This window comes from Scatophagus argus, chromosome 13, assembly GCF_020382885.2.
Source record: "Scatophagus argus isolate fScaArg1 chromosome 13, fScaArg1.pri, whole genome shotgun sequence".
Lineage (NCBI taxonomy): Eukaryota > Metazoa > Chordata > Actinopteri > Scatophagidae > Scatophagus > Scatophagus argus.
The window spans coordinates 1866265-1878893 of record NC_058505.1 but is presented as its reverse complement, the minus strand read 5'-3'; the positions used below and the strand labels follow the sequence as shown (position 1 = coordinate 1878893).

Below are 12629 nucleotides of genomic sequence, written 5' to 3'. Positions count from 1 at the left end.
GGAGAGAAGCAGATAATGTTGGCGAACGCTTGGCAGCACAGACAGGAGAGAACCAGTAGGGCGACACACACACACACACACACACAGAGGAGGGTGAGCAGGTTAAAAATAGAAACGCTGCTCTGTTGTGAGAGGGAAAGGTGTGGCGTTAAAGATGATAAATGGTGCATGATTCTAATGAACATGTCGTTCTTGGACTGACTGGAAAACTCTGATCGTTTATTTATGAACTGACTCATCACCTCCACCCAGGAGGTTTTTGTTTCGTCTGTCAGCAGAACATTTCAAACGTCTGAAATGAGTGACCGACATGTTCTCACATCCAACTCGTCACATACAGCAGCTCGGTCTGTGGCTTCAAACTGTGACGCTCTTCTTACCCGTCTGCAGGCTTAGCAAAACTCAGTATGCAACATCTAGTTAGACTTTCAAATTAAAGCTTCTTGGCAAACATTTCACACACGCAATATTACCAAAAGTATCCAGACAACCCTCTTCATGGGTCTGTTCCTCAGGGTTTGGGCTCGGCCCCTGACCTCCAGTGAAGGGAAATCTTAATGCTTCAGCACACCAAGACATTTTGGACAATGCTATGCTTCCAACTTTGTGGCAACAGTTTGGTGTAGAACAACCTGACTGGCCCACAAAGAGCCCTGACCTCAACCCAGTGTCATTAAAGTCCCTGTTAGCGTAATGGTCAGATGTCCCAGTACTTTTGTCTATATTGTGTATGACATATTTTAGCATTTGGACGTTTTGAAGCAGTTACAGTTTCAATTGGATCAGGCAGGAAGACTACTTGATTAAGTTCAAGAAAAATATCATACTAACATAAGGATGTTTACTAAATCTAACAGGACGGTTTGACCCCGATCACCTCCTGACTCTGACCTCGCTGACGCTCTCTATACTCCTACACTAGACAGAAACCTCCTGAGATAACGCTACAGGACTGACCACAGCCGCAGCTCCAAAGCAGGTTATCTGAATGTGTCTTCACAGGATTGATGAGCTTATTTGGAGGAGAAAACAAAAGTAAAAGTATTAACCATACGTGTTATCAACATGCATCACAGTTTACAGACCAGTTGCCTTCTTCATTTTGACCTGAAGGACCTAATGAAGATGCATGTTTCCTGAGCAATGAAGAATTAAATTTCAGTCGACTACTGAATTCAGCGCTTTAGACCGTCAGGATAAACCGATTCGCCACTGCTGGGTCTCGGCTGAAAGCAGCCAGTCGGTTTCAAACAGTCCTTCAACAACTTGTTGAGCTCGATCCTGTTCTGCAGACATCTCGGACAAACTCAATAACCTGATAATTACCCACCAGAACAAACACACGCACTTTTTTTCTTCCTCAGCAAACACGCAAGACCAAACGGCGACGTCAGACGGAGCATCTCGGCTTTGTAGCTGGCGCCATGAGGGAAATTCAATTACGGCGGCTCTCTCTTAAAAGCGGCGTGTAGCACTGCTGAAACCCCTCCACCCTCCCATCCCACCTTTCCGTCTCCACATCTGCTCTCCTCCTCTGTGAGAGTCTAAATACCACACATAAATAATGCAAAGGCTTTCACATCTAAACCTTCGGCTCCGTTTCCTGCTCAGTCGAGCCGCCAACAATGGCGAGGATGACAGGCTCAGAATAGGAGGGGAAAAACACTTTGGGTTCACCTTCAGAAGATTCGGAGGGAGAAATGGGGCTGACATTTGCTGGCAGCTTAGAGGCTAATAATAATCAGAGTTTTTCACAGGATACGGCATAGGACCATTTCCCCCGCCAGAGTAAAACCTGAATTAGGAACAGCGGCTGAGTGATGCTGTTTGTAGCGTGTGTGCAGTATGAAGCTTTATGTGAAAATCATGCACAACTACAGAATTTTAACAAAAATGATCTAACATTTGGTGAAAATAAGCTAATAAATTGAGTGGCTGTTGTGTCAGGTTGTGTCAAAGAGTTCAGCTGATGTGAGGGATATTGATCGACAGTTCGATACTGACAAGCTACTCACTGATACTGAAACAAAAACCTGTCAATAATAAAACTGTAATTGTTCACAAGTAACAAACATTTAAAAACAACATTCAGGAGGCTGAACACTCGTCTGCGTCTCCTGCGTAACCTGAGCTTTCAGAGGCCAAACACAACCAGGTCCAGGTAGCAGTTCTTACCTCTAAACCGGGTCCCTTTAACCTCCAGTCATGGTGACAAAAGGCAAAAGGATCTTATTGTTTCCCTTCAGCAGCAAGCAGCTCATTAAATAAATTCATACTTAATTTGTTTTGATCTTCTGTTCATATCTCACTGGCTCATTTCACTTTCCGACTGCACATTCAGTCATCCATTTTCCTCCCACACAGCGTTTACATTCCCTCCCATATGTACTGCCATGTGCGTGCCCATGCATGTAATCAAAATATATTCTCTTAATATATTTTATCAACTGAGCAGACATAAAGGAAAAAAAGCTGTGTGCTTCCACTGACTGACTGAAGGTTTACTGAAAAGTGTGAAGCTTTTTTATTTATTTGCACTCCATTAAACTGACAACAAACAACAAGTGTTTTTACTGACGTGTCCAGTGATGTTTTTGGTTCACTCCATTTTGGCAGCTCTGAGCCTCCATAGAACCTGAAGTTTTAAATTCGACCCACAAACTACAAAATAAAACATTTTGTGAGGACAAGCGACTTTCCTAATGCTAACATTTAAAAGCACTTTTTCTGAAGTCCCGACGGAGCGAGCATCCGATTTATGACAGCTTTGTCGCCAAAAGTTTGTTTCTGTTTTGCGACTTCCTCTTGTGCTCTGTTGCAGCCATATGTAGTGTAGCCTACAGCGCCACCTTCTGATGAAACTAAGTTTGGCGGTTTCAGAGTGAGTTCGCTCCACACCAGGTTGAGGAACTGCACCTAACTGGCCGTCACTTTCTCGTGACACAAATTTTCTACACATTTTGTCATTGAGTTTTCTGTCATACCGAGTTGGTTCCCAGGACTTGCAGGTCTGGTTCTCTGGACTCCAGCAGCTTGGCCACCATGTGCAGGAAACTCTCCACAAAGGGCTTGATGCTCTGAGAGTGACAGGCCATGAGCAGCTGGTCCAGAGCCTCCATGGCGATCACCACGTACCTGCACACAGTGGCAGTTTGCAGGTTTGGTAAGGTGTTAGTGTGGGAGTAAAATTACTCCACTTTGGTAAATGAACAGGAAGCTTCAGTCCTCCTCAGCTGCAGGAAAAGGAAACTCACCCGTAGCGGTGTCGTACCACGTCTCTGCTCAGCCTCTCGGCCAGGTAAGCTCCGATCCGGTCCAGCTTTTCCGGAGCCGACACGGCGTAGAAGGTCAGCTTCTCCATGTCTGATTTGCTGAGGCCATCCTGAAGAGAAACAGCAGTGAGTCGAGATGAAGCCTGGCACACCTTCTTCCTCTGTGCCACGAGCTCCACTGCTGTCCATACCGACATGTCGTTACCACAGAGCTGGAATATTTTCACATCTTACTCTCTGAAACTGAGGATTTATTATACCAAAGAGGTGACTGTGGAAAGACAAACGAAGGTGGTTTTGGTGAGTTTTATTTTGCTCATTTATTTAGTTGAGTTTATTTAGTTTTACGATGAGGTAACAAGGCAGTTCAGCTCGTCTCTGCAAACACAATACAAACACTCTGTGTCTTCACATCCTGATGAGCCAGTTTTTCTATGTTTTAAGTTAAGTTTAAATTGTATGCAAAATGCACCTTTAATTTGCTGATGAAAATGGTCCCTAACACTTATGCCCCATTTCCTCCTTTTTGCTTACTAAAAACTACAATGAGCAGCCGTTTTAACAAACCATGAAAATTTACGTCTTCAACAGGAACCAATGAGCTTGGAGCTGAGAGCCACAGACAGGAAGTCAGACCAACACGTTGTTGGTTTAGCTCTTTTTGCTGCATTTGTTTGGCGCTAAGAAAAATACAGATACAGCAGATCACATCTGGCAAAAGTCAGGTTGGCTTTGGGCATCCATGTCCACATCTTTCTAAGACAAGTCCAGACTCCGATACTGGTCCAAGTCCAAGTTCAATGATTCTTTTCGTACTCTAAGTCAACTTATTCTGTATTCTGACTCCATTTCCTCAGTGTGTGGCACTAAGTGAAACTAACAGTGATGTGTAATGGTCTGATGTGTGTGTGTGTGTGTGTGTGTGTGTGTGTGTGTGTGTGTGTGTGTGTGAGCTCTCCTGCTTTGACAACAAATCACTGAACAGCACTGATCGATCCTCGAAAACTACCTCACAGACTGAAACTGCACACAAGTACAAAATGAAGTCAAGCTACAGTAAACACGCTGAAAATGTTTGTTCTCGTTTAGGCTCTGCCTCATTACATTCAGTGGCGACGGCGGGATGTTATTTTTACATTAACTGCCTTTCAGGAAACTTTTAGAGGACTCACACTTCAGCGTCTAATTACTCCAGAGGACAACGGACAGCCGATACAAATACACGGCGGCCAGGTGTCGTACGTAAAGAGGAGGCAGTTAACTCGACGCCGTCTGTCCCCTGAGTGTTTGCAGCTCCTCAGGCTCTCAGCAAGTCATAATTAATTTGACAAGGTCTCGACCATTCGAGCATTTCGATTTCCCACCGCACCCGTTTGCTTACACCGAAGGCCTCTTGAGGAGATGTTGGAGGGAAAGAAACAGAAAAAAGAAAAGTCACCCTCTTGTGTACAAGATAAACCTTGTACACATTTAGCGTTTTAATTAACAGGTCGAGGAATCAAACGGGAGAAAATAAGTTGTTGCGGTCCTGTTGTCGAAGCCATGTCACATTTAATAGCCGGATTTATCAAAGTCTGAAGCTTTCATGTGGCTCCGCAGTCATCCAATTATTTCTGAGCTGTGACTGGGAAGCTCTCTGGTGGTGGAGGTGTCACTGGGTCCTCACAGCAATCTCCACACTGCGATAACAACTGGGCACCAAGCACAGCGCTAATGCACCCATAAAGGCCCAGGCCGTGACTGTGCTGTCTAATGTGGTCACACTGGCAGATTCACTTTTTGATACTGCAATTCAGTAACGTGACGTTTCTGAAATCTGATTTAGAGACTAAATTTCTCTATCTTGCATCTCAGCTGAAATCACTTTAAAGGAGGACGTACAAAGCTTGCAGTTACTTACTTTGGGGTCCTCAGGGAAGATGTTGTCCACCAGTCGCTTGTACCTCGGCCTCAGTGGCCCACAGCAGCCACAAACTCCTGCAACAAACAGCAAAGACATGACGGTCAGTGACGGTAACAGCTGACCTCGAGACAGTCTGTCATAAACCACCACACACCAGGTCTAACAACCCTCCTGTTGAACTCAAAAAACCCAAAGACACAAAAGTTTGTTGTTTGAAAAAAAAAGCCACAAATCAGTTGTTTCCCTTCATTTCCTAAATCAAACAACGTTAACGCCTATGAAAAATTAACATTGGGAAAGTGCCGAATGCTGGTAGTAAATGGCGAGTAAATCTCTGAGGAGGATGTTTGCACCAAAGCAGTCTTGTGACTGAAGACTTTGCTGAGAGCATCTGATGTGTTGTCTGTATCTGTCAACTGCTGGCCGTTTACGCTGGAGTTTGATACACTCTCACAGGGACTTGATGGTGCATTCAGGTACACCTCGTACACTCTGAAACCTACATGACTTGGTACGGCAAAGCATGTGGGCGTCAAGCAGGATTTCATGCTGTATTCAAATACACCACCTCAACTCTAGACTCAAATGGTCACAAAAATTGTTTCTATTCTATCCATTGTTCCTATTGTTTCTAAAAAAAAAAAGTTTGTATTTTTACATTCGGTGAAGAGAGCATCACGACTTGCTGGGACTCGAGCTGGGACAGTTATGTGATTTCTTTGCGACTTGGTCTCCCCTCCGCCGCACATTAGCAGCTCAATATGCCATCTCACATCAGATTAATGAACGTAGACGACCTGGTGGCAGAACAGGCTGCAAAACATCTTTGTATTCTCCTCCTGTGACTCATATCGAGCTCTCTGAGTGCCTGAGACAATCCAAAGTTTACTCTGTATTCAAGAGGAGTCTGTGATAGGTCATCTCCTATTGACTGGACTGAATTTGTATTATCAGCAGCAGCCTGTGAGTCAATAAGAAGTGATGAGTCATCAGAGCCCACTGCAGAGAACCTTGACTGCGATGTGTTCGCTGACATTTGAATAAACGTCCATAAAAATCAAAGTGATTCTGGTCCCAGTCCATCATGTTCATGGGAAACAGAAGTCCCAGTCTGTCAAACGTCTGTTAAATCTTATGGTTTTCTACATTCAGACAAAATGCAATAACACACACACGCTTAGATAAAAGTGTTAAAATGACATTAATTGATATGAAAGAGATTAAAAAATAAATAAATAAATAGCAAATGGACAGCAAAATATAATCTGAAAGAGAAAAACAGGTAAATTATATATAATTTGAGCTCAGGAGTATAAATGTGGCATCCAGTTTTTCCACATAGGTTAAAAATTGTATTTTGTCTCATGTAGATCAGTGAATTTTCTGCAGAGTCATCGTAGAAGCTCTTTGATCCAAAGCTTAAAGGTTGGAGGGAACTTTTCCTTCCATTTACGTTTTACAAGCCGGTTTGTCCATCCCAGTTTCAATATCTAAAAACATCTGAAATACTGATTGACAGAAACTGTTTAGTTTTGGACAAAACCAAAACATATGCAAAAGGCTGGACAGACACTTAAACTGGATGTGAGTAAGTCATAAGCAAACCGAAAGAGAAATGCTTCCTCTGTAAAACGTCAGCAGGAAACTGCGTCACCAGATCACTCAGCCCTCCCCTTGAGGAACCTACAAACTGAACTTGCAACCGGTGCAGCTGATGCAACCCAGAAAAGAGGAAATGATCTCATCAACCGATCAAACTCTCTCATTTTTGTCATGTTCCTCCCTGAACGGCGAGTGTGACTGTCAGAACAGAGTGTCTCAAGTGAAATGTCAGAGCTTTTGTGTCTGAAGGAGCAGCAGACCACAGCTGAAAGGTCACAGCAGCATTCAGCTCCTCTGACAGACCATCAATGGGCAAAGTCTTTCAGGTTCAGGGACCAAACTCAGCTGAGTCAGAGGTGTTTGTCCATTTTCAGCGCACAAAGAAGCTGTGTGAGCAGGTGACTTCACACTTGTTATGTTGATTTACGGCTGTTATCAAGAATTATTTCTGTAAATAAACTTCAAACCTTCATTTCCATCACTATTTTTCACAGAAAACTTTTTGGATGATCAACCTGCACACTGCTGATGGTTTAATAAAGTGAGGTCTAGGGATCAAATTTCAATTGTCTTCACAATCCTTGAAAGTTTACCTTTGAACGTCACCAACCACAATACTGTTATACAAAGAGTGCTTAAATCCATCCATTATAACGCATGAAGCAGGCTGTTCTTTCTACATGACCGATCTTTGACTTTTCTTTCGCGTAACGGACACATCCACATTCCCTCCTAACATCTGCAGGCAGCACCTCTGAAACTAAAGCTCCATCTGGTTATCTCAAGGCCGTCCTCCACTGCCATTACCCGTAAGAGTCCATTTTCCCTCCTAACACTCAGAAAGGAGCTCCCAAGGTGCCCTTCACCTCACGTAAAGACCTCTCAGGTGATGTCACCTCAACTGCTCCAGAGTTTATTTGTTGGCTTCAGCGTGGCAGAGTTTGATGACGGCCCTGGGAGTCAGGACATTAATCAGCTTCATTAAGGCTCGTGCCGACGCCTGTCGCCAAAGCAACCTTTCCAAGGCTGAGGCTTTGAAACGCTCATTATGGATCCTGTGATTACCTGCCACATTAAGGCACAGAGCGGCGAGGGAGCTGCTGCGTTGGTATTAGTGTGATCAGCCAGCTTCTGTAGAACTCGGCTGTGAATGTGAAGATCTGAGGAAAAAGTCAGCTGACCTCCTGCCAGGTGAAGGTGTGACCAAAGTGATGAGAACATGTAACTCCGAAGGTGATTTTCAAAAACCAAACCTATGCAAAACACATACACAAATTACATTTGAGGCTTATTAAATCTAATTATACAGTCTGAGTGAATACTGGATTCTGATTGGCCGCAGGGGGGCCATTAACTCCTGATAATTGACACCTGCTCAGTAGTTCCAGTCAAACCGTCTGTTAAATTAAGACTCTGGCTGCAGACTCTTTGACATTGGAAATAAATGACATGAGGAATAATGTGAATATGAACACTGAGTGTAGTCCTGCAGAGACTCGTCCTCACCACAAGATGGCGACTGTAACCCACAAGCTGCAGCAGCCTACACTGCCTCTCAGAACTCGCTCTGTAGGCCGTCAGAGACCATCTCACACCACCTTCACTGTTCAGCTCTACTTCAGACTGAGCCGACAGCACACATGGACCATCATCTGTTGGTGAAAAACCTCACACTGATTTGGGGACAGTAACACGGCTGGAAAACTGATAGTCTTGTTGCTCAACATCCTGTCAGATTATATTTTACAAACTTTACACTTGGATCGCAAAATGGATGAAAGACTAAATGAGTGGTCTTCACTGTGTCCCTTGGTAAGCGACCCTGGTATGAGTGGGATTATGCCCTTCGAGGTGTCCACAATCAGTACGCAAATGACTGACTCAGTTAAGGTACCCTTATGGTAAAGTGTTATCAGCATGCCAATATAATCACTTGGTTCTGTTAGCTGTTAGCGAGTTTGTTAGGCTGCAGCTAGCAGGACTCATCTGTGCTAATAACAGTTTAAGCAAATTAGCAGCAAATTAATAAAACACTGAACAAAAGAATGTGTCCAAAATTACTCTATAATCTATAATTATATGCAAACATCCTGAGTGTGAAATGTCTTCACTACACGGAGTCTAAAACTCCCACCAGTGGAATCAGAAAAGTAACATCCACAGCGTGGACACGATGTTCTGTTAATGTGAAAACATGGGATTCACAATCTGATTTTATAGATGCAACAGTCAACAGTCAGCACACCTGTGAGTCATCAAGCAAAGTGATAGTAATCTGAGTTCACTGCTCGCTGTAAACTACAGAGTCTGATATGTGAGAAGTGAGAGTCAAGAGGTTTTTTTATTGTCATTTCAGCTGTTTACAGTAACAGTAACTCCAAGAAGGAACAAAGAATTTTCTTCTCGTCTTCATTCCGGGCTATCAAACACGGCTGATGGAGAATCATGTTCAAACATTTCAAACACGGGTTACTTTCTTCTGTTAAGATGGATGAGGGCACACAGTGAACGTTCAGATTAGTACGAGTCAAGAGCCAAAATACCACCAGCAAAATCAATAACTTATCGATCTTCTGACTGACAGAAGGTTGACACCACAGACCGCCATGTATGACACAGTTAGAAAGTTAGAAATAACATTTTACACATAACTTACATGAGGCTGTTAGCATCCTGACTTCCTCTGGCAAAGCAATAAATGTAAATGTAATTATAAATTTCCTTACAAAAGTACAAAGTGGTGAGAACAAAATATTAACAATGTTTGACTGACAGCTGATCTCAGTGCAGTGAAGAGACGCCACAACAATCAGCTCTCAGCAACAAACATGAAGACAAAATGAGTTGAAGAATTAAAACAGAATTGAACCCACAGCCCATTAAAGGACTTCTGTCTATTTCAGCTTACAGAACGCAGCGTCTCCATAATCATAAAGTCCAAGTCCAGCATAGAGAGGCTGAGTGAATGTGGTCTGGACTCTGTGGAGGAGAGTCATGGTTTTAGAGATGCTGTAGAAGCACAGAATACCTGCACTGTGATCCAGGTACACTCCTACTCTGGAGGACGGAGGACCTGAGACAGGAGTTTGGACCTTGTTGTACCAAAAACTATATCTGTTTTTGTGACAATATAATGACCAAGATTTGTTGTTTAACCCAAATACACATTCATGTCCCCACCCTGATCTGCTGATATTCTTGTATGCGACTGCTACACAAATTCCACCCCTTCTCCACTCCACCTCCCAGTAACAACGTCCAGTCAGACTCTCTCTGCTCAGGACCTGGCACAAATCAGTGAATCTGTCTGGGTGATCAGGATGAGACTGATGTTGCTTCATTACTGTTGCTTTTCTGTTCCCCTCAGATAAAAACAGCCATGTGTTTGCTGTGTTTGGATCCAGTGTGATTTCACATGAATATTTTAAGAAGGCAGCTCTGGTCTTGGGCTCTGGTTGTGGCAGTAAAACATCCACTTCAGCCTCTGAGACGTTTGTCCATGTGTCCCTCAGGACGTCCTGTAGTTTGTCTCTGAGCTCTGACACAGCAGCCGTCACATCCTCAAAGTATCTCAGAGGACGGATGTTGATGCTGGATGAGTGTGTGGACTCACTGAGTGCTGACAGTGAGGGGTAGTTGTGTAGAAACTGGGTGTGATCCTCTGTGTGTGAGAGCTTCTTCAGCTCAGCGTCTTTCCTCTTCAGCTCAGTGATCTCCTGCTCCAGCTTCTCCTGAAGCTCCAAGACTCGACTCACTTCAGTTTGCTGCTGGGATCTGAGCTGCTGCTTCACATCAGAGCTTCTTTTCTCCATGAGACGGATCAGCTGAGTGAAGATCTTCTCACTGTCCTCCACTGCTTTATCAGCAGAGCGACTGATGGCCTCCACCTCCCGTTGAAGCACCTTCAGGTCTTTCTGTCTGTCCTGGATTCTCTGCTGGATGTTTTGTAGACTCACCTCGACTTCTCTCTGCCTCTCAGTCCTTTCTGCTGCAGCTGACACTGTGTCGTGGCCTTTATGTTGATCCACAGCGCAGAGATAACAGATACACTGCTGATCAGTACGGCAGAACATCTTCATCACCTCATCATGACGAGAGCACATGTTCTCCTGGAGCTTCTCAGTGGGCTCCACCAGCTTGTGTTTCTTAAACTGAGCCACATCACAGTGAGGCTGAAGGTGTTTCTCACAGTAAGAGACCAGACAGACCAGACAGGACTTGAGGGCTTTCAGTTTTCTCCCAGTGCAGACATCACAGGCCACATCTTCAGGTCCAGCATAGCAGGAATCAGCAGGAGCAGCTTGGAGTCCAGTCTTCTTCAGCTGCTCCACTAAATCTGCTAACATGGTGTTTTTCATCAGGACAGGCCTCGGTGTGAAGGTCTTCCTACACTGAGGGCAGCTGTGGATTCTCCTCTCATCCTCTTCATCCCAGTGGGTTTTAATACAGTCCATGCAGTAGTTGTGTCCACAGGGAATCGTCACCGGATCCTTCAGTAGATCCAGACAGATCGAACAACAGAAGGTTTCGTGGTCCAGCTGAACTCCTTTTTGCGCCATTTCACCTCTCAGCAACAACGACTGTCTGACTTTCACTTCATCAAAAGTGAAACCAGTCTGAGCTCTGATCTAAACAACATGTGTCTCTGCAGTGAATGAGGCCTGTCAGCTCCTGCACTTCACCACCATGTTGGTTCCACCCATCTTCAAACTGTAGATCTGAAGGGGAGGGAACAGGAAACATGTGGACAGAGAGGAGCTGACTGTGTTTGAGAGCAGGAAGAAGGAGGAGGCTTAGAGATCCTGTGTGTTTAAAACGTGTTTACAATGGAGCTCATTTATCACCTTAAAACACTGTTCACTTCAGCTCAGAGGAGGTAAACTCTTTTCATAATCAGGAGGTTTGGAGGTGACTCCACAGTTTTTTTATGTGAAGTTCTGTTCTGTAAAACGTTTTCTAATAAATGATAAATATAGCAACTTCTGATCAATCCATATCAATTTCAGTCTTAAATTAACAACTTCCGGTTGGCCACACCCACTTCCGGGCTAAGCCACGCCCTTTTCGAGAAACAGAAACAGGTGTGCTTGCTCAGGGGGGCGGGCCTTCAGAGCTTTTCACCTGCTGCTTTCTGTTTAGCTAGCATTTTCACTGCTGTTTCTCCCTGTAACTCAGGTCTCAGGTTAGCCAGCGCACGTCAATCAGTCGTGTGTGAACATGTGAGCACAGCTAGTTTTTGTGAATTGCTTTATTGCTAACATAGAAACTTTGTGAGTTTCTATCCCACCTGCTGTGCAATAATAAACCTCAAACAGATCATGAAGAACATATGACCTCATGAGGCTACAAACCTTAGCAAAGAACAGAGGCACTCAATCCCTTTGAGGGAACATCTTGATCGATCAAACTTCCTGTCATGAGCAAACACTTGTTGGGATGAGAATGCTTCACTGAAAAGCAGTCTCATCACAGGATGGCGACTGTAACCCACAAGCTGCAGCAGCCTACACTGCCTCTCTGAACTCGCTCTGTAGGCCGTCAGAGACCATCTCACACCACCTTCACTGTTCAGCTCTACTTCAGACTGAGCCGACAGCACACATGGACCATCATCTGTTGGTGAAAAACCTCACACTGTTTGGGGACAGTAACACGGCTGGAAAGCTGATAGTCTTTTATCCTGTTGTGATAAAACTGACCACAGCTGGTCCTGGTTTGGGAAGCAGTGATGCTTTAACTGCTGCACAGCTTTGAGCACTCAGTGAACCTAATCACCACTGCTCTCTGTATGCACCACAGACTTACTGATCTGTAAGTCTGAGAAAAACACCTCGCTGACTAATCCAATCATC

General features: G+C 44.3%; 2 protein-coding genes across 2 annotated transcripts in view; both read right to left on the bottom strand.

Moving 5' to 3' along the window:
- Nucleotides 1-12629, bottom strand: part of efr3a (EFR3 homolog A (S. cerevisiae)) — an 80202-nt gene that overhangs the window by 43922 nt on the left and 23651 nt on the right. The window contains exons 3-5 of the mRNA XM_046407952.1: nt 5173-5249; nt 3255-3382; nt 2985-3135 (exon numbers count right to left, since the gene is read on the bottom strand). Coding sequence (XP_046263908.1) covers nt 2985-3135; nt 3255-3382; nt 5173-5249 — 356 coding nt within the window. The remainder of the gene's footprint in view (nt 1-2984; nt 3136-3254; nt 3383-5172; nt 5250-12629) is intronic.
- On the bottom strand, nt 9100-11688 carry LOC124069146 (tripartite motif-containing protein 16-like). Its single transcript, XM_046407976.1, has one exon. It carries the CDS (start codon nt 11334-11336, stop codon nt 9672-9674), a length of 1665 nt encoding a protein of 554 aa, XP_046263932.1. The 5' UTR covers nt 11337-11688; the 3' UTR covers nt 9100-9671.